The sequence below is a fragment of the Ciconia boyciana genome, chromosome 2 (assembly GCF_034638445.1).
Source record: "Ciconia boyciana chromosome 2, ASM3463844v1, whole genome shotgun sequence".
NCBI classification, from domain to species: Eukaryota; Metazoa; Chordata; class Aves; order Ciconiiformes; family Ciconiidae; genus Ciconia; species Ciconia boyciana.
Genome location: NC_132935.1, coordinates 24,455,353 through 24,478,364, shown reverse-complemented (window position 1 = coordinate 24,478,364; position 23,012 = coordinate 24,455,353). Strand labels below are relative to the sequence as shown.

Sequence of the window (23,012 nt, the reverse complement as noted above, 5' to 3'; positions counted from 1 at the left end):
GTCTGTAGGAGAAGGAATGGGGGATATGTAGGCATTTACAACAACTTTTATATCTACAATAAACCTTTGTAAGTACTAGTAAGTTGTCTTTTCAGTAACTCATTTACTTTTCAGATTTAAGATTGAGGCTTTCATTTGCAATATTGGAATTAAGCTAACACAAAATAACATAAATAAAGACAAAATGAAAAAAGAAATTACAAATGTCCCCTTGTTGTAAGGATAGCAAGCTCTGCATGACTATCTGTTAGCAACAAAAGTGTTCGTTCTGTATTGTAATTTTTAGCAATTTGCCTTCCAAACAGGCAGTGCTGCAAAGTGGCACAGATCAGCAAATCATGTGCCTGACGGTGTATGCTGCTTTTTACTGTGATGAACGGAAAAGGAATGGAAACATTTTTTGAATTATGTAAAATGAAACAGTAGCTCAGCAACATATTATTCATGTCCCTAATTACCTATTGAAAATTAAGATATAATATGGATTAGCAGGGGTAATTGTATTTTAGGAAAGAAATCAGGTTAAAAGAATGTTTACTTCTTAACCCACTGTGTAGCCAGATAAGAATTAAAGTCACACTCAGTGGTAATGAATCTGCTGCTCTTCTGTGCCATTTTAGGGCAGACGCAAAAGCCAATTGCACAGGAGATAGCAGTAAAATGACTACAGAGAAAAATTAGCTGACATAGAATGGAGTGGAAGAACAGCTGTTGAAGTGGAGCTGAGTGACACAATCCTTGTCTTGTGCCTTATTTCCCTTAAGAGAAAAAGCTTGAGATACACATGGTCTGAGTTAACCAGTTCTTCTGCAACACCATTCTGTGAAGTGAGAATCCAAAATATGTAGAAGTTTCTTGTCCGATTACCATGACTTTTAATGAAAAAAAAACCCAAAATGCCATCTTAAAGTTTTGCTTACTTTCCCTGTTTCTGAATTTGTGTTCCTTTTAATTCATGTTCCAGTTAAATCTATTCAACTGAAGAATTTATTTGAAAGGCTATTTTCAGGTTTGGCTTACAGCATCAAAATGTATGCAAGGCAGCAAATCTGCTTTCTTGATTATTTTTGTTTAAATTTCAAATAGAATTAATACAGACCTAGTAGGAACTTTATAGATGATAATTATTTGCTATATGAGACTTATATATATGATTGTCGTAAAACTTCAGTTACCAAAATTGAGTTTCAAATCAGATTACAGTAAATTATTTGTCACACTGTAAAAGTAAATGGTGCATTTAAAAAATAAACTATATTACAGGTTCAGAAAACTCAACATAGTTAAGAAACAAAACCAAAAGGGTAGGTGTAGGACAATATGTCTGTAAGAGTATGGAGTATGCTGATGGGTTGAAAGTGAAAACATTAAATATACTTGAGGGGCTACATTTGAAGAAATAAGGAAAGATGCTGATGAGAATAAAGCTATTTGGTGTGTTGGGAATAATATAACATGAGAATTGCAAGAGAAGATGAGGCACATGGAAGGAAGCTGTTGAATAATAGAATGGACAGAAGAAAGATTGGAACTCAGCAAGAGTAACCGTAGTTGGAGATAAGAAGATATCAAATGTGAGTATCAGTATATTAAGAACCTAAATTAATTATGCCTTAAAAATATATTTTTAAGCTTTTCTTTTGGGAATCCAACCTGGTAGATCTTGCCATACAGTTAAATACTTTGGGTGTCTTTTGAACACTGGATTTCCACTGAGACCGGCACCATTGCCAGAATTTCCCATGCTGCCATTTTCCATTGTTTCTCTCAAACTCATCAAAGGACCAAAAGATAAGCTAGTCTGCTGCACTTAGTTGATTTAAATCATATTAGCCTACCATGTTCTTGTGGGAACCTGCTATGTTCTTGTGGGAATCTCTTATGTTTATCTCTCAAAGTTATGAGTTTAAAAAAAAAAAAATCACCCAAGCAAACAAGAAAACAAATTTGTTGTCCTGTCCTCTAAAACTGCTCTACCTGCCACTGTCATCTTCAGTGTTAGCAAAGGACTGACAACTTGCAACAAGTATATTTGACACAATGTATATTGGTGCGTTTTTGTCCCCAAATGTAGATATAATTTTTATTCATTCCAACAAAGTAAATTTTGTAGCAGAAATTTCACAGAACAGTACAAATATGTGCAGATTGGATGTGCTCCCTTGTAATTCCCCAACAGAGGTGACAGAATCCTCCTCCTTCATCTGGAGCTTCTGTAGGGGCACTGGTCCATTTTCCTGCCCATGTAACACAGCTAAATTTGACCTGGATCACCAGAGGGCACTGCTGGGTCTCTTTAGGGGGCCATACTGTTAGTCTATGCCTGGGAGGTAGTCGATGACTATAGCGGAAGCTGGATTTTTTTCATAACTTATTCTCTGATAATACCTTTTTCCTTCTTGATCCAATAAGCGATACGTAAAGAAAATGACAGAAGATACATTTCCTGGGTTTTGGTGTGGGGTTCCCCCCCATCCCTTCCTTCTTACCATGGAAGCCTGACTCATGTATTCCTAGTTCAGGCACCTAAGATAAGATTCATGGGCTGACATTTAGGATCCACAGTTTCCTGGTAATCAATAAAAACAGGCACTTCTGTGTGGCAACTCAGTGCTTCCATTGGACAATATGAAAATTGCATTGTCTGTGAATAAATAATATCTCAGTAAAGGGAGATTATAGCTTCTCTCAATATTTTTAATCTAATTTATTATTTTATACTATATGCTCACTTCATAATGAAAGAATGATGAGGAAAAGATTTTTCACAAAAGACTGTTTGAGTCTTCAGCTTAGAGAACATTTACAAACATTTTGCACTAATGGAAAATACTTATAAGATATTAATAACTGTAGGTTGCTTCTGAATGTGGCAGTAGTGACAGAAAAGTAAACTTCCACGTAATAATGATTTACATTACATTTGAGCTTTATTATTTGGTTTATGCGGTACTGAAGCTTGAGTACCATGAAGTTTGTGGCTAGAATAAATGACTTTTTATTTTTCCCCGAGAGAGATCTAACGTGATAGAATCCTTGCATATACTGTAAAAGTTACTTTTGTAGCTTCACTTCAACCAGCTGCCTGGAGGTAATGCTGGTTTTGGCGTTATCTGCCATAGGCACTTCACAAGCAGTGTTATCTGTTACGTATTTGTTAGCACGAGACTGCTGCCGGTACTTGAGAGTGAAAGAATGTGCAGAATTAGTATGTGCCAGCCAGCATGCCCCGACAGGGCTGGGGGCTTGTGAGGTGGGGGCATAGCTAGGTGGTCTGGGAGCATGGGCTAGTTCTGCTGGCAGGTGCTGGGAGCTGTGTGTATTTGTTCTTCAAGTGGCATCCATGGAGGATTCTCCTCCCTTTCCTGAATGTGGTGGTCTCTTGTGACAGGAGTCTTCACTAGGGCTGGAGGAGTAAGTCTGCATATCCTGTGAGAGTGGGAATAAATATGGTGTATAATTTTTGAGGAGTGTAAACAGAATGTTATCTCTCCAGTTGTAAAAAAAAATAAAAAAATAAAAAAAAATTATGTCTTAGCATTTCTTAGGTGTTACAGTAACAGTGGTATCTCTTGCATTAAAATTCTGTCTGTAGGATACACTAGAGGAATTAATGCTAAATGGTTTTCTGATATTGGGAAGAAACTGTTAATGGTTGTTCTTCTGTAGAATAATACAATACTGAATTAATTTGTGAATTTTTGTCAGTAAATGGTTATTTAATTGTAAATACTGTATGGATTACCCCTAGAGTTTTCTCCTTACACTAATAACGTTTCAGAATATAAAATGTGCTGCACATCAAATATGTGATGTTCAAAACCTCATCTATAAAATACTATATTTTTTCAGTGTCTGTAACTGCTTCACTAGCCACTACAGCTGGAGAGTATAAGATGTGGGCACAAATACAAAAATTCAGATTAGATCCACAGATTATCTATTCATTAATTTGCTTTATTCTGCTTAAGTGAAAAAGTCATGTCTAATAAAGAAGTGTACAGTAGGTTCTTTGATGTTAAAAATGCTCATCTTTCATGTCCAAGAACCCTTTTTTTTTCCTTGATTTTTAAGCACAATTAGTATTCATTAAGTTGTGGTCTGACACAAAATAGATGTTTAAGACAGATTATTTTTAACTGCTGTATTACCTTTATACCATAATTCTGGGGCAGGACACGTACAACTTTCATGCATTATCATGTATTATATTCAAATAATATCTGATATGAGTGTAGCCTATGAATACGTGACCTAGGACAGATAGGTAAGAGTCAAAGTTTAAGTAAGGTTAATCTTGCCATCCATGTTTACCTTAAATTTTGAACTCCAGCATCTTTTGACGCTGGATAAATTTGCTTATTGTATTTCTCACAACTGAGTTTTGTTTACATTTAAATACTACTTTTATGTTTTCTTTTACTATGCTACTGTGATGCAGGTATCATAGTATTTCTTTTTAATCATTATCAGAATTATTTCAAATATGGAACGTATTTTTCTTAGTGTCTGGGAGTTTTAGCCTGTTCTAATCAAAAACATCCATTAAACATCCATTGAAATCTGTTATCATGCTCTTGTGTAGCTGAATGTATTGACAAACGAGGAGAACTAGACAATCATATATCCAGAAATACAAATCCTTTAGGCTGTTAAATAATATTTCTTGTAAATTTGTAAACATGCTGCAAATTGTTAAAACAGAAAATCATAATGCAGCTTGTGATGAAGATTTGCTGTTGTGCAGGAAAATGTTCTGAGTTGTGTGGTTGTATGAAAAGGATTAATGTAGAATTCACCATAAAATCATCTGAGTTACGAAGAATAAGTAAGGGTACTAGGGCCAGTTCCGTTTAATGAAATAACTCAGGGTGCTGTCAGGTCTTCTGAGATTTGACAGATGCAGACACTAATGTAAACATGCTCTCATAACCAGCAAGCAGTACAAGCAGCACAATAAGGTGCTTGCTTACTCAGTGTACCTTGCTATTTTTATAGCAATCCATGCAGGAGCTTTCTGGTTGAGAGTAAAAGAATTTAGAGCATATTCTATTAAATAACGTTCTTCCAGTGTGTCCATAACTATAGCAGACTGGTGTTGTGAGCCTTCCTGTTTCTTTCTCGAGGCACACTGCAAACACAACCAGATTGATCTGAATAGAAGTTATTTTCCTTAAATTAAGGAGGTACTCAAGTTAGTTACTGTGCAAAAACAACTTGGGTATTCCTAGCTATTGACGATATCAAATTATTTTCTGGCAAGTTCTCTGGATTTTAAGTCAAGACAAAGATTTGTTTCTTTGCATATATCTGTAAAATAAGAACATGAAATTGAAAACTTCGAAGGCAGTGATATTAACTATTCATCTGCTTTTGCCTTGGACTGAAAACAGCTAAGTAAACTGAGAGTTGTTTTGAGACTTATGTTGAGTTATTTTGAACTATGTTGTCATGTTCTTCTGTTGGACACTGTTTAGCATCTAGCTTTTCACTCTGGAGATAGCTGAGCATAGATTAATATTTACAGAAAATTTATGTGATTTTAATAACCTTTGGGCTTGGTATAGACTTACATAAAAGGAGAAACCAGCTATACAGCGATACTTACAAAGCAGATAAACCTTATTGCATGTAAAATTAATGATGTGGTAAGGAGCAGGAAGCAACTCAAACACAGCATGTATGGTACTGCTCCTTTTGTTAACAGTATATATCAACTGGTTTTCTCTTAAACCCGTGACTTAATGAAACTTTAAAATTACTCAGTCCATAATCGAAGATGGAGTTTTGTTAGAATGACAACTGCATGCTTGAAATGCTTATACATCAGTCACTTTTTTAAGCAGTTTTCAAATGTTCTCACCGGTTACACCACCCCCCCACTCCCCACCCCCCCCACCCCAAAGCCCAACTCAAAAGCCAAGCATCCACTTAGTATCACAAAACATAAAGCTATAAACAGGCACAAGACTTTATAAACATCTGCATTTTATTCCAGGAATCTGGTTTCTACATCCAGTGTTATAATCGTAATAAAGTACTACGAGGTTAATGAGCTGGGGAAGAAGCAGCTGGTCAGAATTATTTCCCCTAATATCAAGAAAATGAAGATGAGGTAAAATCCTCTAGCTTTTTTTCCTCTTACAGGTGCAGACATTACACAGTACGCTTGCTGTTATATTTACCTCTTGGTTTTAGAACTGGCATCTCTCCAGCCCCAGCATAGGAATACAGCTCTGAGATACCTGGATTAGCAAACAATTTGTTTAGGTAGTGCTAGGGTTACATGGTAGGCACCATGTAGGGCCTGCAACATGTGGTGTCAGGCAGAAAACTTAAAATTGCATGGAGTATCTAAAGCACGGTTATAAGTAAACATTCATTTTTACGTTTGATTGCTTAGAACTCTCTTCGATTATTTTCTTACTGTTTTTACCTGATTGGATTTCTATTTTATTATAATTTTAATAGTCTGACGTGTGCACTAACAAATGCAGGAAAACTTGATCGAAGTAGTTTGTAGCAGGTATGTTTTTTGCTGATCTGTAAAATATGACACAAGAGCACATATCACTCTTTTGGAGCACATCCCCAAAAGACCTACTCAGAAAATTAGTATTCTGAAGACATCATGATATATTGTTAGCCATCTGCAGGAATATTTGCTCTGTAAATGAAATCAGTGTTCTTATATTGCTTGTGCAGATGTTTTATACAGTTTACTTAACACTTTTTTGCTAAAAACCTTAAATGAGGTTTGTAAAATCATAAAGCTGCAGTGTTCAGCTTACTGCCAAAATAATACTAAAGATTACATGTTTCTGTTCATTTGTAACATTTATCTCAGAAGACACTGTAAAAATGTGAAAGTTGGTTTCACTTACAAATCAGTTTTTCAAGGCAACAAATTTAAAAACTCACACTGTGGAGTATGACACATAAACGTATGACAGCAGCTTTCTGCACTTCTACTAGTTAAGAGGTGCAGTTTTGTAATTTACCTTACCTGTGACTTTCCAGTGCCCATATTGGAGAAGTTTATGTGCTTTTTTAAACAAATAATTATTATTTATAATATGTAATAATAATAATAAAAATTTAAATTTTTGTAAATAATATCAACAGCACTGTCTAGTTGGCTATTTTTAATGAAGAGAACTGTTCACTCAAGCCCAAAAGTGAAAGTAAAATTCCTGCTCTAAAATGCCACTCCTTTTTGTTAAATTTACCTGGGAACGTTTATCTCTATGAATAGGAAGATTATTTCAGTTTTAAAAAATACTTTAAAAATATTCAAAGTTGCCCTCAGTAATAAACACAAGATGATCAACAGTCTCCTCCAGTATTACTCATATTGGTGCTTTGTGTTGGATCCTTTATTTTCTGGCATATTTAACATTAATTGTTTCATCTCTGAAAAAGAACTGTGATGGGCTTTCCCTTGCCCAGCTAAGATTCTTCTTTAATCTATGTCTGTAACATCCATAGTGACTATCACCATTGTCTATAGAGTCTGGATTACTGTACATTTCTAGTAGCACAAATGCTAGTTTAGGAAGTTACCAAATAATTAGAGGACATGTCATACCAGTTCCTCTTTGTAACCAGTATATATGAAGCTATTCTAGAAGGGGATAAAATCAGTACCAGTAAAGGTGCAATTTTATATAGAGATGACTGAATCTGTGACTAATAGAGTAATTGTTTGTTTCTAGGTTTTGTGTTACTTTACAAGGAGCTTATACAAAGGAAAACTATTTATTCTGCTGAGTTTACTAGCATCCCAGATGAAAGTTGGAGAAGTAACAGACAAAACTGCAGGCAAGGAATCCAGATTGCACTATATGCATTCAATATGCTGATATGTAAATTCAATCAGAATTTTAGGCAATTTCACAATATGCAGCAACAGGGCATTTCTCCTTGGTATTTACGCTGTGTGGGAATTTTTCAGTTAGTAGGACACTGTATATCTTGAAAAAATCCTCCAATATATAATGTAGTTAATCTGAAATCTTTATAGAATCTGTTGAACCTACAGCACGTTCCCAAGACTTTCTGAAGGTGGCTTCCCTCCTCTAGGTGTGAATAGAGTTATTTCCACATTTGAGATGTCAGTTAGTCCATGCCTGTTTGTGTCTTGGTACAACCATTTCAGTATATGTGGCATGCTTATCTGTTCTCCCTCCTTTCTTACATGTAGGTTTCATAAGTTGAGGAAGGCTTTTTGGTTTTATATGACAGGTGTAAGTCTATCAAAATGGTACTGTAAAGCTCAAAATCAAATTATCTTTAATGGACTTGTGGAATTGCATTCAAATTTAGAGTTAAGTTAATATGATGTTATTAAGTTTACCTCTAAAATGTAATTTTTCTTGTTTGTGTAAATTGAGCACAGATTCAGTGAAATGGGTTTCTTATGGGTGTTTACTGTCATTCACAAATACAAGCCCCTTTTGAAATTATTATACAGACATCAGCTGCAAAAAGGACCAGGATTGACTGTCCATTAGAAAACCTGTGCATTTTATGTTCATAGTATCTAAAACTTGTATTTCTTTCCCACTAAGTAACCAAGCACTACGTTATTGGTGGTTGTTGTTGGTTTTGTGTTTTTTTTTTTTTTTTTTAAAGAAAACATTTACTTTCACCTTGAGCCCTATTGTATCAAGTTTCTGTTGGAGTGCACATATTAAAAAAAAGTTTATGGTAGAACTGCCTGTGTAACTTTACCTATCTTGGTGTCACACCTTTGACAGTGTAACATACTGTGGCTATTTTTATTCTGGCTCATTGTTTGGCAACTCATTTATATGCTATTTACTGCAATCTTGAATCACTGGTGTAGAGCGTGAAGTCTTCTTAAGCAATATACAAGGAATATATGAATTAATTAGGATTTTCTATTTAGAAGATACATAGTTTTCTGTTCTTCCTCTACTTACGTTTCTGCTTTAGAAGAACATAACCTTATGTGGAATTTCTACTGTAAAGCTTGCTTGCCTTCCTAAATTATTTTCTTCCTAAATTATTTTCTTTGGAATACACCTCTGTGTCTGTCAGTGTATTCTTTTAATTGAGCACCTAAGAAATTTGTGTGAAATCTTCTGTGTGTTTCCTGTTGCCTCTGAGAAGCTGTAATGTTTAAGAAGAAAGGAAACAGAAAACACAGCTGTATATTATTCAAATTACTTTTAAGAGAAGGCACATGAGGCATGCACTGCTGAAAAGATTTCAGTTTTATAACTTAAAGTGCAAGACCAGTTGGTATCCATAGTCACAACACTACAAATCTTCAACTACTGAAGAAGGAATGAAAATAGCTCCCTTGGTGCCCTGTTGCCATAGGGGAAGAATCCTGTTGCAATTCCCAGAGGAATACTGCTGTAAAGAAATTGCAAAATAGCGTTTCGGCAGACGATAGTGAGGTGTTTATAAATACAGAAGCTGAACTGTATTAAGAAACTTCTTGGCAATTTAGAGCATTTGCTGGTTTTAGTTTAAAATCCATATTATAAAAATAACAAACTGGAGATTGTATTGAAAATCACTTAGAAGGAGATATATTGAGGCATTGCTTGTTTTAACTATAGCATTAGTTCACAATCTTCCTATAATGTTGTGTCACAATAGAAGAAAAGGTGTGGTAGCACTCTACCAATCTGGTCATAGAGAAAGGGAGGATGCAATCCTGATATCAGTGTGCTTATGTTGCGATGCACAGTTAACTGCCTGCAGAACATTGAAATCATGGTTTGTAAACTGAATATAGTAAAGCTTCACTCTGCTGTTTTTCATAGTAGAGAAGTTGAGAGAGCTTATTAGGCATTCTGAGAGCTTAGTTAAGGGTAATACATTTGGATCATGACTGATATTATTCTCTACATTAAGAGAGATGATGGCATGTGGTCCTCTCTTCCCTGCTGGGACATGGGTGAAATCAAGTATTGCAGCAAAGATCTGTTTTGCATGACTTCAGAGCCTTGGAGCAGACCTCAGCTATTTTCTACTTTTTTTAAGCTGAATGAGATATTGATAATTCCAATGTCATCTTCCTGGCTGTTTTTCTGGGCTGAGAATTACCCAGTATAGCCGTCTTTGTTATGAAGTGAAGAGGAAGTCTGACCTTTAAAGACAAAGGTAAATCTGCGCTTCTTTTCTGATGTCCTCCTGCTGTATCTCTGACTTTACAGGTGCTCCACAAGTCTAGGAATGGTTCTATATGACTAATCCTTTCAAAGCCAGACTATTTAAGATAGCTTTGAGACTTCTGCTCTCAGTTTCTCCAGTGTTTTCTTGCTCTGTATGGGCTATTCACCTAGAACCCTGGAAGTTTTTGCACCCTGATCAGCCTTGCACTAAGCCATCTCACAGTAGGTCGTATAGTTTTTGAGCCTTTTCTATCCCTTATTGAAAACATCCTCATTCACAGCAAGGAGGATCACACAATAGATTGCTTATCCAAGTCAACTATGGTCCTCAACCTGTTGTTACGTAAGCTTTTAGCTGGAGCACTCAGGCTGTCTTTTAGATCTTGAAGATTAGTCATTTGTCCATCAGGTTGCTTTAGTTTCAATTTCAGTCCACTATCTGGCTGGTGCAGAACTGTTTGATTCTTGTTCTTGCAGTCCTGTTGTTCTGCAACAAATAAGAAGTTCATTTAGTAAAATAGGCAGTTTGAGGCTTTCCCTTTCAAAAAAACCAGTCTTCCTGATATCCAGCATTCCCTCAAAGAGAGTTGAGAATACCCATGCATAGGTAGAAGGTTTTGGACAAAGCCTCTCCATCCACTGCAAGATTTTACTCAGCAGTCACACCATCAAAACATTATTTCCTTCACTCACTTGCAAAAAGTCTTTGTCCATTGATGTGTTTTCTCAGTGGCTTGCCTCTCCATGGCCCTTTGGCCTTCAGCTGAAGCTCCCTACAGAAGTTTGTGTGGAATTTGGAGGGGTTTTTTAATCAAACTGTGCTGCAGGATTGTCTACAGTGATTAGAACTCATTTGTTGCATATCTGGAGACTCAGTATCTTCAATTAACGTCTGTGTAAACAGTATGTAAAGTGCAGCTGCTGGTGGTACTTACACATTTGTATACCTACTTACCAAGAACAATGCAATCGTAAAAATCTGCAAATAATATTGCATTTGGAAAAGAGATTCTGCTGTTGCTGTTTGTCTAAAGCTCTGAGGTCCACATCCAGGTGGTTTGGACCTGGAGTTGTTCAAAACCCATTTGCTTTGGAGTTGACTATAGTAAATAGGCAATCATTTAAAAATGAAGAAAAGAAAATTACTTAAGCAGTAAGTGAAATTCAAGATACAAGTGTGTATACATTTTTATTTCTGTGCTCTCTGCTCTGGGATTTGGAGAATGTATAATGCTTTTGGCATGGAGCATAGAGTGAATCAGGGAGCATAAATACTGAATGAATGGTATTGTGAAACAGAAGTTTCCAGGTTTGAATGCTTGAAACTGACCCTTTTGACTGACCAGAGCTGCATGCAGTGTTCTCAATATCTGTGTACACAGTGGATTTATGCAGTGGTATAGATGATATTTTTCTGTTTTATTGCCTGTTCCTTCCTTCTTACTGAACATTGAGCTAACACTTTTCTAGAATAAACAGAAATCTTGTTTTCTGAGTCAAAGCAGTCAACTCAGTTATCATTTTACATGTGAAGTTAAGATATGAGGCAGCAATACCAGTAGGAAAAGTATGTTTATCTGTATTGAATCGGGTGGGATACTTTGGGAGTTCTTCGATCAGCCCTGTTCTTGGTTACTCTGGGTAGCTCAGCAGAGTTGGTTACCATATTAATCTCTTGGAATGTTTTGGGCAGCACAGGTCCCTGCAGGGCTCTGCCTTCTTCCATAGTGAAGATTACCATGTTTTCCTATCTGTTTCTTTTCTTGTAAATAATTTATCCAATCTCAAATTATTTATCTATTTAACTTCCTCTCTTATCCCTTATAGGTAGCATAGTTTCTTTAAAAGCCTTTGATGAAATGCCTTGTAGAATTTGTGTAGGGAATTCCAGTAGACTACGTAACTAAATCTGCTTTGTCCTTACACTTGTTGATTCCTTAGGAGAACACTAGGTTTGACTTTGGTAGATACCTTTGTAACCTGAAGTGATTAATTGTAAGCTCTACTGGGTTTCTGAATACCTGTTTGTATAGCACTGTCTCCAGTAACAGCCCCTGCTTGGAGTCAGTTTGGGCCACCCTGCATTTTCTGAGTGGAAACCTAACTCTCTAGGCAACTTGAATGTTGTATTTCTCCCCTTTTTTTAAAAATATAAATAAAACAAACCAAGCGTTCTAAACAATTCCAGTTTTCTAAAATGTTCATATAATTTTATTCACTCACAATATGGTTTTGAAGTCGTCATAATATATCCTTGCTTTCTACCTGTGTAGTCTTTCTGTCAGTTGAATTTAGAGCTCCTCATTCTCCTTATATTTACAGAATAGTAAGTGTGATGGTTAAATATATAAACAGGACCTAAAAGTGAACATGAGGAAATTATACTTGAATGAGAGATTCTTGCATTAAAAACCTAGAAATTAAGGAAGAGGTGCTATGCGGCTCAGCATAGGAATATTGCTGTTATGTTTTCACAGAAGTGATTCAGGAATCATCCAAATAAAGCTGACATTTCTGCATACTACAGCTGCCTACACATTTCCTATTTTTCTAGATTGTTATTGCCTGTTAAACTGTTTCCCTGAACCCACACCATATTCTCTAAAGGAAATAGAAGTTTTGCTCAAATGAATTTTGGAAAACAAAGCAGCCTTTCAAGATACTGCTTTTTCAAAAACGCATAGCAAACAAGTTAAATACGAATATTCTAGCATTTTTGTGAAAACTTGCATCTCAGCATGTCATGATGTATTTCCTCAGTATGAAAGACAAAATACTAAATGGACCTTGCTTTGATATACCTTGCTTCAGATTGATTTGCAGAAAGGTGGCTCCTTGTACTTTAGAAAAATGTTGCATGTTTTAATGGTATAATTCCATAATTCAGCATTTGTGAGTATTTGGGTATGTATATTGATGGAGATAGGATGTTTCTTTTCTTTAGCCCTAATGATGGCTTATTAGAACGTTCAGTTGAAATTAGGCCTGTGTGATTTAGAATTATGATTAACACAAGTCACACCTCTACATTTATTTTTGCTACTAGTTACAGTAGGTACTTAGCTGTGGCACATAACTTTAACATCTGAATTCTATCCCTGGGTCCTGCTGTCCTGCTGCATGATTTAATAACTTCACTTCTCTGCCTCACTTTATTTTTGAAATAAAAATAATGATGCTGACCTCTTGTTTCAGCACTTAATGCTTTTCTGCTATAAACCTCAGTAGGAGAGTTACAAGGTCGTGACAGCAGTAGAAGTACATTCTTACTGAATGTTTCCAAAGATCAAAAGCTTTTTTTTTTCCTTAAAAAAAAAAAAAAAGGGAATAGTGTTAAAATATTGTGGTGTGTGTATGCTTGAGCAAAGAATAACTGTTGTATGAAGGAACTGTGTTTGATATTACAGACCAAAGCGCCTTAGTTCATGGGAAAACGTTACCCCACTACTTCTGTTTTAATGAAATATTCTTATATTGGTCTAAGCAACTAAACTAATTGATCTTAGAGTTATTTTAAGTACTTGGTGAACATAAAACTATGAAAGTACAGTAGACTTGGAGATTTTTCTCTGAGATAAAATTGGGATAATGTTTACATAAAAGGCCATCTGTAATCATTCAAGTCAACATTGAATAGGGAGACATGCAGACATATATTTCAGTAGTTACACAAAATTTATTAAGTTATTCTAGCTGGTGTAATGTAAAAATAATTTTTCACAATCACAAACTTTGTAGCTTGAAATATTCATTTCCCTTGTCTGACTCCACAATTCAGGATGAAACGCAGGACTCTGTCTCTTAGATAAACTGATTATTTTGCAAGACGATCATATTGGCTTCTTGTTGGTAATCCAAAGTGGACAAAAAGGTTGCATGTTTAATTTTTACACTGTGTAACTGCAATCTCTACCTCCTACTTCAGCTTGGGATGTGACTGAAAATGGCTGCGGTGCCATAGGATAGTTAATTGGTAAAGCCTGTTTGGAATGTGGGTAAGCAAGCCATTTTGGCAATAAGCAGAATAGTAAAGAGCACTCTTTTTCCCTTAGTTGACTCCCAGACTAAAATTAAACGGAGATAGATATTTCCACATTTAGTGGTTTACAATGCATCTGTTCTGGGTCAACTAGCAGAAAGAACTAATTACCTATGTGCTTTTATAAAAAAGAACTCTTCATTTGGGTGTAATACGCAGATCTGCATTTTTATAGTATGCCTTAGTGGAAATGCCCTTCAAAACAGTAAGATAATAAGTAAAAAGGTGATTTATTCTTTCTGTTATCCTTTAAAATAATTGAATACTAAATTAATGATGCTAACTCAACCTGTATCAGTGCCTGCGTATCGTTCACGTGTCCTGAGACATCTAGGAGTCATGAGCTCAATGCTAAAATAATTCATGGTGCAGTTTATATAGCAAGATGGTGTAATGTTTTCTTTAGTTACTTAGTTACTAAAAATAAACAAAACTTGTCAGAATTACTTTTTATTGTAGATCATTCCCTTTGTTCGTATTTGTGATCCCTCCCCAATAGAAAGTGTACATTAACTATAACTTAAAATTCCGTTTCCTGTAGAGGTTTTTCAGTTCATTTTGTAGGGGAATATCTAAAATATTTTACTGAAAGTTTTTACTGGAAATAGCAATATAGATGTGTTTGGATACTGCATACACACAGAGCAGAATTTAGAATTCTGCCAGGGTGATCCATTATTGTTGCAGAGATAAAATACATTTTTCTGCACATAAATAGCAAGGCTGCTTCTCAACGTCTAGTGTATCATAGTATGTTGCTGTTATGTTTATTGTTGAGTTTCAATAAGTAAATTATGACGGAACTATTATTGTCTACTCTTTCTGGTAAATTTTTTCACCAAACTGTTGGGAGTGACTCAGTAATGCCGTTTACTCTTTCACAAGGTTCTTGTGTCCCCCAAAAGACAGCTGTTCTCACCGAGTGTTGCCACCTCCCTTCTCCTTCCCAAAGCGCTCATTCACCTCTGCATTCCTCTTTCACCATCTTGCTGCCTTCATCCTTGTCTCTGTGTCTGTGATATTTGAAGCCCTTTCCTGTTCTTTCATCACCACTGAGCATCCCTCAGCACCACCACTCCTCGACTCTGCCCCGTTTCACCTATCCTGCCTTTACCTCTGTCCTCTCTCCTCTGCATCTGCATCCCCCAGGTGCCCTCTTCCGTCTCACCAGAAGTGTACCATAGTCCCTTTTTGTCCCACTTATTGTATGCTTGAATTTCCCTTTTGAAGGAGAGGGTAGGGCTAGAGCCCCAGGCTAGCGACCCCTCTGCTCCCTGCTCCTCCAACAGCCTTTGCTCAGCACTCAAGGTGGGAGGAGGTGGCGGCAGAGCCAACCCAAGCGCAGGAGGCCCCAGGTTATCCTCCGCAGCCTCCCCGGTCCCTTGGGCAGACGAGTGCTGTTGCTGCAGCTGTCATGGTCCAAGGAAGCTTGTCAAGAAGCTCGGCTGCAGGGTGAGAGTGCCAAGCGCAGCTGTGCTCCGCTGCCTCCTGTTCATCCTCCTCCAGCGCCCGCCTGCAGCCTCCCCTTGGTTCGCTCCTTCAGGAGAGAGCCGAAAGCTGGGGAGGACAGAAATTATTTGCCCAAACTGTGCCTGGCAAATGACACCATGACTTTGAGGAAATTCTCAAATGTTCGAAGATTACGTGGTGTTGGGTTTGATTCTTATTTTTCAAATCATTTACTAGATAGATGTAATAGATAACTCTGGCAAGAACTGGGATCTGGAAAGGAAACCTAGTATGGTATGGGACTAAGATCTGTTTTTTCTGAAATGTAAATTTAATTAGAAGGAGAAAAGGGGAGGGGAGAAAAGAAAGTTCACCGCAATCTTAATGAAATCCAGGAAACTCGAGCATTGCATTTTGACAGAGACAAAATAGCAATTAATTTTATTTTTAAACGTGTGAGGAGTCTGCTGCCAGCTTACAGCTTGGTCCTCACATCAGTGAGATCTTCCTTGAAAACTGAGGGGGATTCTTGTTTCTTGGCATGAAAACACAAGTTTTAGAGGTTGGGGGCCGGGGCGGGGGGAGGAGGAGGCAAATCTGAGAAACTTTTCTTTGACTACATAGTTCTTTATTTTGAAGAAAGCTGTTACACAGAAAACAACTTTACATAGGTGATTAAACTGCTCTTTGAATATAGTGGCTGAGTAGCAAATACAGCAGTAAATTTCAGTAATTCAGTGTGACAGAAGTGGCTTGGTAGGAGGCCAAAGCTACCTGACAGTCAAATTGAAAGGCAAATAATGTAATTGCTTATCTGACTACTTGTACTGGTTTTTTCATCTTTTTGTCAAACACAAGCTATCAATGACAAAAGACAACTGGAAGAATACACTGTTTTGCTCTCTGTTATGCCTTACTTTAGAGTTTTATGGGATTGTGCTGATATGACTTAATTGAAGTGAAAAGATAGTTTCAGTTCAAAGCATGACTTAATTGTATGGAACTTCTTAATTTTAGCTGATTTTTTGCAGTAAACAAACTAAATTAAGTAACTAGCATCATGTGCTACAGTAACACTTTTTTTTTTTCCCCCCTTCTCCTTTTCAGGAGTCTGTTATAAGTGTGGGATTTTTTGTTGACTTTGCCTGTAGGCTGACTTTATTCCTCACTCTTTGGGAGGTCTCTGACTCCCACTTGTCATATGACATATACATTAAACCTTTCATTAAGCATTGCTGACAACAGGCGGTATCTCTTAAAGATGCAGGATTCTCTTATTTTGGTATCCAAGTATCTTATAAAAGCTAATGATTTTAGCATATACTTTATCAGTGCTCTGTTACCTTCTGCTTCCTTTTTCTAGTCTCCTCCAGATCCTGCCGCGAGGCATATTCACTGCTGCTCTTACTTGCACGTTACCCCTTTACTTTATGCTTGACATCGGCTTTGCCTTAAATTGCAGATTTATTTCTAAGGTTTATTACTGACATTTAAAACCATCAGATCACATAGACTAGTCTGTGTATAGGAGTTCCTCACTGTGTGTGTTCCAACTCCAAGCCTGTGCTAGGCAGATGATTTATCTTTGTGTATTTCTTGACTGCCGTTTTCCCACTGTACTCATCAGGCTTTGCGTGCCTCACCCCAGGTTGGTGGGTCTTCTGCCATTTGGAATTCAGCTGGTTTTAAAATTTTGTTATACACAATAAACTCATAACTTACCTCTTTTTTTTTTTTAATTTTATTTACAATTTTGGTGATGTATTACAAGTTGGGGCGTATATTTTTGCTGTTTTTTGGAAAGTACATTGAATTCTGTGACAAGCTTTCTGAATTTATTTGAATTTATTATTAAATTCAGATTGCTGCATAATTATATGGTATACTACAGAGTAAATATTGTATATATTGCTTTAGGAACTATGATTCTTTGAATTATAGAACTACTGTAATGCTCTAGAACTTGGTGCTGGGACCTTCCAGTAACCAGGATTTCTGTTTTGAATTTATTTCGTTATTTAGTTCATTATTTCATTTATTTATTTGTTGTAAAATTACAAAACTTATGTGAAAAGATAACTGCCTATTACTACTTGCCACACTTTTTCAATATAATTGATACCTTTGTATTATATTAATCCATTTGCTTCTGAATTTTACAGCTCTGTAATTAAGTTCTGCTGCAATAGATACTTTATCTGTACTATTAAAACAAAAGCCTCACTAATACATCATCAGATTTTTAATGCAGGTTTAACAGAAATAGTGCTTTGTAAATTGGGTTTTAGTGTGCTTGGCTTGAAGTATATACTAAGATTTCTGGATACTGAGAATAGTTTTTCTCCTATTTTGACCCTCAGTGTTTCCCATGTAATTTTTTTCTTCACAAGCATAAGAAAACTAGAAGTGTACTTTTAAGAAATGAAGATATAGTAACCCTGTCTTGTAATCTTAGGACTTCAAAAGTGAGGTTTAAAGAAAATAAGATATATTGTAAAACTTAGGATAAAATCCGAAGAGCTCACAGTACCAAGACTGCCAACATTAGCAGAGCTCAAAAATTTACCTTACTTTGCCTAACTAGTCCACTAAAGAATACTCATGACCACATTTACATGAAATGTTTGTCCTGAGCAGCTTTGGGCAGAACACTAATCTAAAGTAGACCTGTCTTTATGAAAAGAACCCACTGTCCTAGAGCAAGTTTTTATTGAGGTTGGGGGGAGTCAGGCATTATATTCTCTTTCTGTCAAGGGTCTCATTGACTCATTTCTTGCATAATGTTATTGTTGGCTGAGAACCTGAGGAAAGGTGTTGTGTGTATTCAGTTACACACAACTTCCTGAAAACAAGCATTTTTCTTGGCAAAAAATTGTAATAAGCAAAATCAAAATGCAGTTCTCCGCATTTTTTTGTGTGTGTGTCCATAACCCTGGCAGTGCTGACAAGTTTCTCACTTTCCAGAAGTTATTGAAGTTTGTTTTAATTATTACTCTTGATTGGAATTTAAAATAAATATGTATGTAAGTCAAATCCAAACAAAAGTGCATCAAAGATCATTTGTGTGCAAGAAAAATGAATACATTTATGGAGATTCTTTAGCAGATAGTTGACATTTTCTTTTCTTTTCTACTGTGTATAGGTGCAGTACTCTTGTCCAGTGTAGAAGGATTAGCAATTAATGTTGATCCAGTCCTGTATACTTGGCTTATCTACCAACCTCAGAAACGAGCTAGTAGACACATTCAACAGGTATGTATTTTTGGAGGGAAAGGAGTGTGGAGAGGGAAAACGTTCTCTTTCAAATATGCCAGTAGTGCATTCTTGTTCCACATATTTGTTTTCTGTCACCCTGTTCTTTGTAGTTGGCTGCACATACTGTTGATCTTATTTTGAATTATTTAAAACATTTAATATGTTTTGCATATTAAAATTTTCATTTCACAATGTTTTCATTTATAATGTTTAATTAAAAGAATAGAGAGAATGTTTTTTGATGGTTACTGTTTAGGATCAGTGTTTTGCAACTAGTTTTAACTACTGAGACCTCATAAGCCTCCTGAGTCTGAATAGTAAATCATGTTTTAACCATTTGGGATGGTCTATGAAATAATCGCATAATTTGTTATAAAATCACTACTCTTATTAAAACCCATTTTAATAGAAGGTGAACCATACAGTTCATAACCAGACATAAGTGAACACTGTAACAGATTCTCTATATAATGTCAAAACACCTATTTGCATATGAAGTGCTTGGAAAAGATAAAAGAAGTTAAGGCTGTGGGTCTGTGAGGCACAGTGTTTTCTTTGATGTATTCTTGACCTTAATTTTCACGCCCCATACTTCTGACCTGGAAAGAACACAGGTTTTGCCTGATTTTAAACTTATTTTTAACTGTTGTTTGGCAGAGCAGTAGAATGTTCTAAAGCTTAAATTTGTCATAATTGATCAAACTAGTGGACTGTGTAGCCTGATGTTCTGTGTCAGTTATAAATGGTCCATTATTAAGTGTCCAATATAAGAATCTTTCGATATTTGTCTCATAATTATAGAACACTATGCACATCAGGGAAGTTTCATACTGGGCCCTTGAAGTGGGAGGTTTAACATGATCTGTAAACATTTCTGTTTCTTGTGTGTAAATGACCTTGTTAGGTGGTAATTGTCAAACATTAATTCGAGTCCCGTTAAGCTTGTTTTGCACCAGCACCATCTGAAAAACTTCAATGTGTGAACTGCTGCTTTATCGTTTTAATAACTTTACACTGTTTTTAAGTGTGTTGACTTATTCTTCATTCCTGCATCATAACTGGAGCAGCACAACATTTCCTGGTATACCTTTTTTAAAAAACAGACCATTTATTTACTTTTGCAATACTGTTATGTATCCTTCCAAAATGTAATTGAGCCTGGTTATTTCAAATGTTCATATAAAAGTCTTTCCTTAACATTAATGTATACAATCAGCTGTTAGTCAATGCTTTCTCTTTTGATTGCCCTTGTATACTGAGTGGCTAGAAAGGTTTAGTGACTACATTAGGAAACTTATTTATCCATGGTTTTGATCACCAGTGGCAAAATTTTTAACCAAATTTTGATTAAGTATTTATTTTGTAATTTGTGTCATTACCTTATACAGCCTGCTGAATTTTTTATGATCTATTTTTGATTAAAATTACTGTATCACGTTTCTAATGTTACTAGCATTTAGAGTTGCTTAGTCATTTGAAATTATTTTAAATGTGAATTTATAAACCTAACTGTCGACATCATACTAGTTTCACTGTTAACGTAACTGTGGTAATAGACTGCACATCATAATAAAAATTACAATGTCTGTAGTAGTCCTGAAGAAAATTTATTTGAAAACTATACCTGTATTAAACTGTCCTTAGCCAAAGAATTTTTTTCTTTATGTAATACTGTAATTATCCTAGGACAAGGATTCTAGTCAAAGTTATGGCCTTGTATATTACTTATTGCGAAAGGTTTAGCTTGTTACCGTAGTCTAATTTGTATAACAAAACAAAAATGCTCTGTACAACCTTCATAATTTTTGAACATTTAATGGAACATCTGTAAGACATGATGCTTTCAAGCGTTATGGTCAAAATGTTATTGATTGATAAAGCTCTCTTCTTCTGCTATTTTAATCATCAGTCTTTTACGATTGCAACAGAAGAAAAGAAAATACATCACTTTAAAAGTTACTTGTGTCATTCCGAGATCTTAAATGTTAAGATATTTTAATACAATATGATTTATAATACAATATTTTAATACAATATAATTTATAAGATATTTTAATACAATATAACAATACAATTTTTTGCTCTGTCATTTTGAGTAAGTCAAAGTTCTGAGTTTTATCTGAAAACACAGTCAGAAAATCTTTCAGTACGTTTGGTTGTGTGTGCACATTCTATGAAGTAATAATATTATGAGTTCAATAAGTTAAATTAAATTATTAATTTATTTAGGACCACAACTATAGCCATGTAAACTTCTGATTGCATACAGGATAGGGCTGGGATTGTCTGGCTCCCCACAGAGACAGGTATGCCTTTACATACCGGAACTTCTTCAGATTTGTTTGCCTTTCAACTATTACTCTGGGATTCTTATGTTTATAATGCAAATTTGGTAGTACGTGTACTTTCTATCTTTACTGAGATGCTCACTATGTGTAATGTAACTGTTGGCGTGGTTTTGTCTGAAAGCATGAAAAGTTAGAAATATTAGAACATACTTAACTTCGTAAGCTGAAATAGGATAGGACAAAAGTAAGCATAAAAGTAAATGCATTTTGTAAAAACATATAAATTTTCAATTATTTTTCCATAAAGCCATACTGTGACTTCTTTAAGATTAACGTGATGAAGCCACCAAGAAATGTAATTCTCTTTGGCCTTCCTGAGACTTTATTCAACTGGAACAGAGCAATGAACGACTGCAGTGTTGGGGTGTGGGGGTACATGCAGCCCAGTGAGGACTACCCCTTTCCATGTGTTACTGTTAGACTATTACTAAACCTACCTCTCTTTGCACCTTGTTTACCCAGCAGCTAGTAATTGTAGAACTTGTGTGGTAGCTGAGGCCATTATGTTACTTGGTTTGTACAGATGTTACTTCTTTACACTTTCTCCTCTCCTTTACCCAGTGTGCCTATTTTGTACAATTAGGTTATACCTTTAACCATGTTTATGTAGTTTCTAGTAAAATACATCACATGTCCTGATATGTTCTTAGATGGTGTCTGAAAAATGTGATGAATGATAAATGGGGATTTTAAGTCTGACTAAAGGTAAACACCAAAAGGAGAGAGAAGCTATTTAAATGAAAAGTTAAGTTTGGCACAATAATCAGTGAATATAAACAGATTCTTCATATATTTAAGCCAGAAGTCAAAGATTTTTAAATTTTGAGTAGTAAGACTACAGTAAAGTTTTTTGCTGCTTCTGTTACCATTAGAAGGAAATTTTCTAATTTGTTCCTATATGGAATTTTATGTCTTTAGGAACAATACTTATGACAACTGTTTGCAGGAGAAAGGGATTGGACTTAGTCTTTATCTAAAGAAAATGTTAGAATTTGAAAATTCACTTAATGTACAACCCTTCTACATAAGTTATGTTTCTGCATGGTGTGATACATACATCATTCTTCCTCACGTTTATTTTAAACTAACTTGAAAAAATGAAAAAGGAAAACTTGGAAATAGAACTAGTCTTTAAGACTTCTGCATATTTTAAATAAAATGGATTATTTGGTTCCAGATGCTTTCAGGGAATGGCATTGTAGCATATTACCTTTTTGTTACAAAGTGACAGTGCATGCCAAAATGTGGCTGCTGTTACGTATTTGAATAATGATCTGTGTGGCTGCTGTTGTGGCTATATGGTCAGTGCTCTAGGGTAAATGGATGTAAATATAACTTGTTTTTCTCTATCCATTCGGAATTTCCATTGTCCCCTTTGAAGCACAGAAACAATGAGAACATTGCAGTCAAAATCCATGAGGCGCGCTCTCAGTGCTTGAATGAATCTGCACATTGCTTTTGAATTTCTCTCATGGCTACTAGAAATATGTGGTGTAGTTCTTAAGTTTCTCTGCTGAAGTGAAAGCATTGTGTAAAATAAGCCTCTTCTGTATCTATAGTCTTGTCCATTATTGCCTCTTATCTAATTGGTGATATTGGACATAGGCCAGTATAATGCCATTCTGAGGGGCATAACTGGATTTTAATCATGAGTAGTAATGCTTCTTAGAAAATTTGGTTTGGCAGAAATGAAATAACAAGTCTATATATACAAAACGCAAACAAGCACAGAGCTTTTGTTGCATGCTTTTAATGTCTTTATTTTAATAC

General features: G+C 35.6%; 1 protein-coding gene across 9 annotated transcripts in view; it reads left to right on the top strand.

The window, feature by feature from the left end:
- Positions 1-23,012, top strand: part of VPS13B (vacuolar protein sorting 13 homolog B) — a 489,796-nt gene that overhangs the window by 196,407 nt on the left and 270,377 nt on the right. For all 9 annotated transcript variants that reach the window (XM_072852126.1, XM_072852122.1, XM_072852127.1 and 6 more), the window contains one exon: positions 18,782-18,891. In XM_072852126.1, coding sequence (XP_072708227.1) covers positions 18,782-18,891 — 110 coding nt within the window. The remainder of the gene's footprint in view (positions 1-18,781; positions 18,892-23,012) is intronic.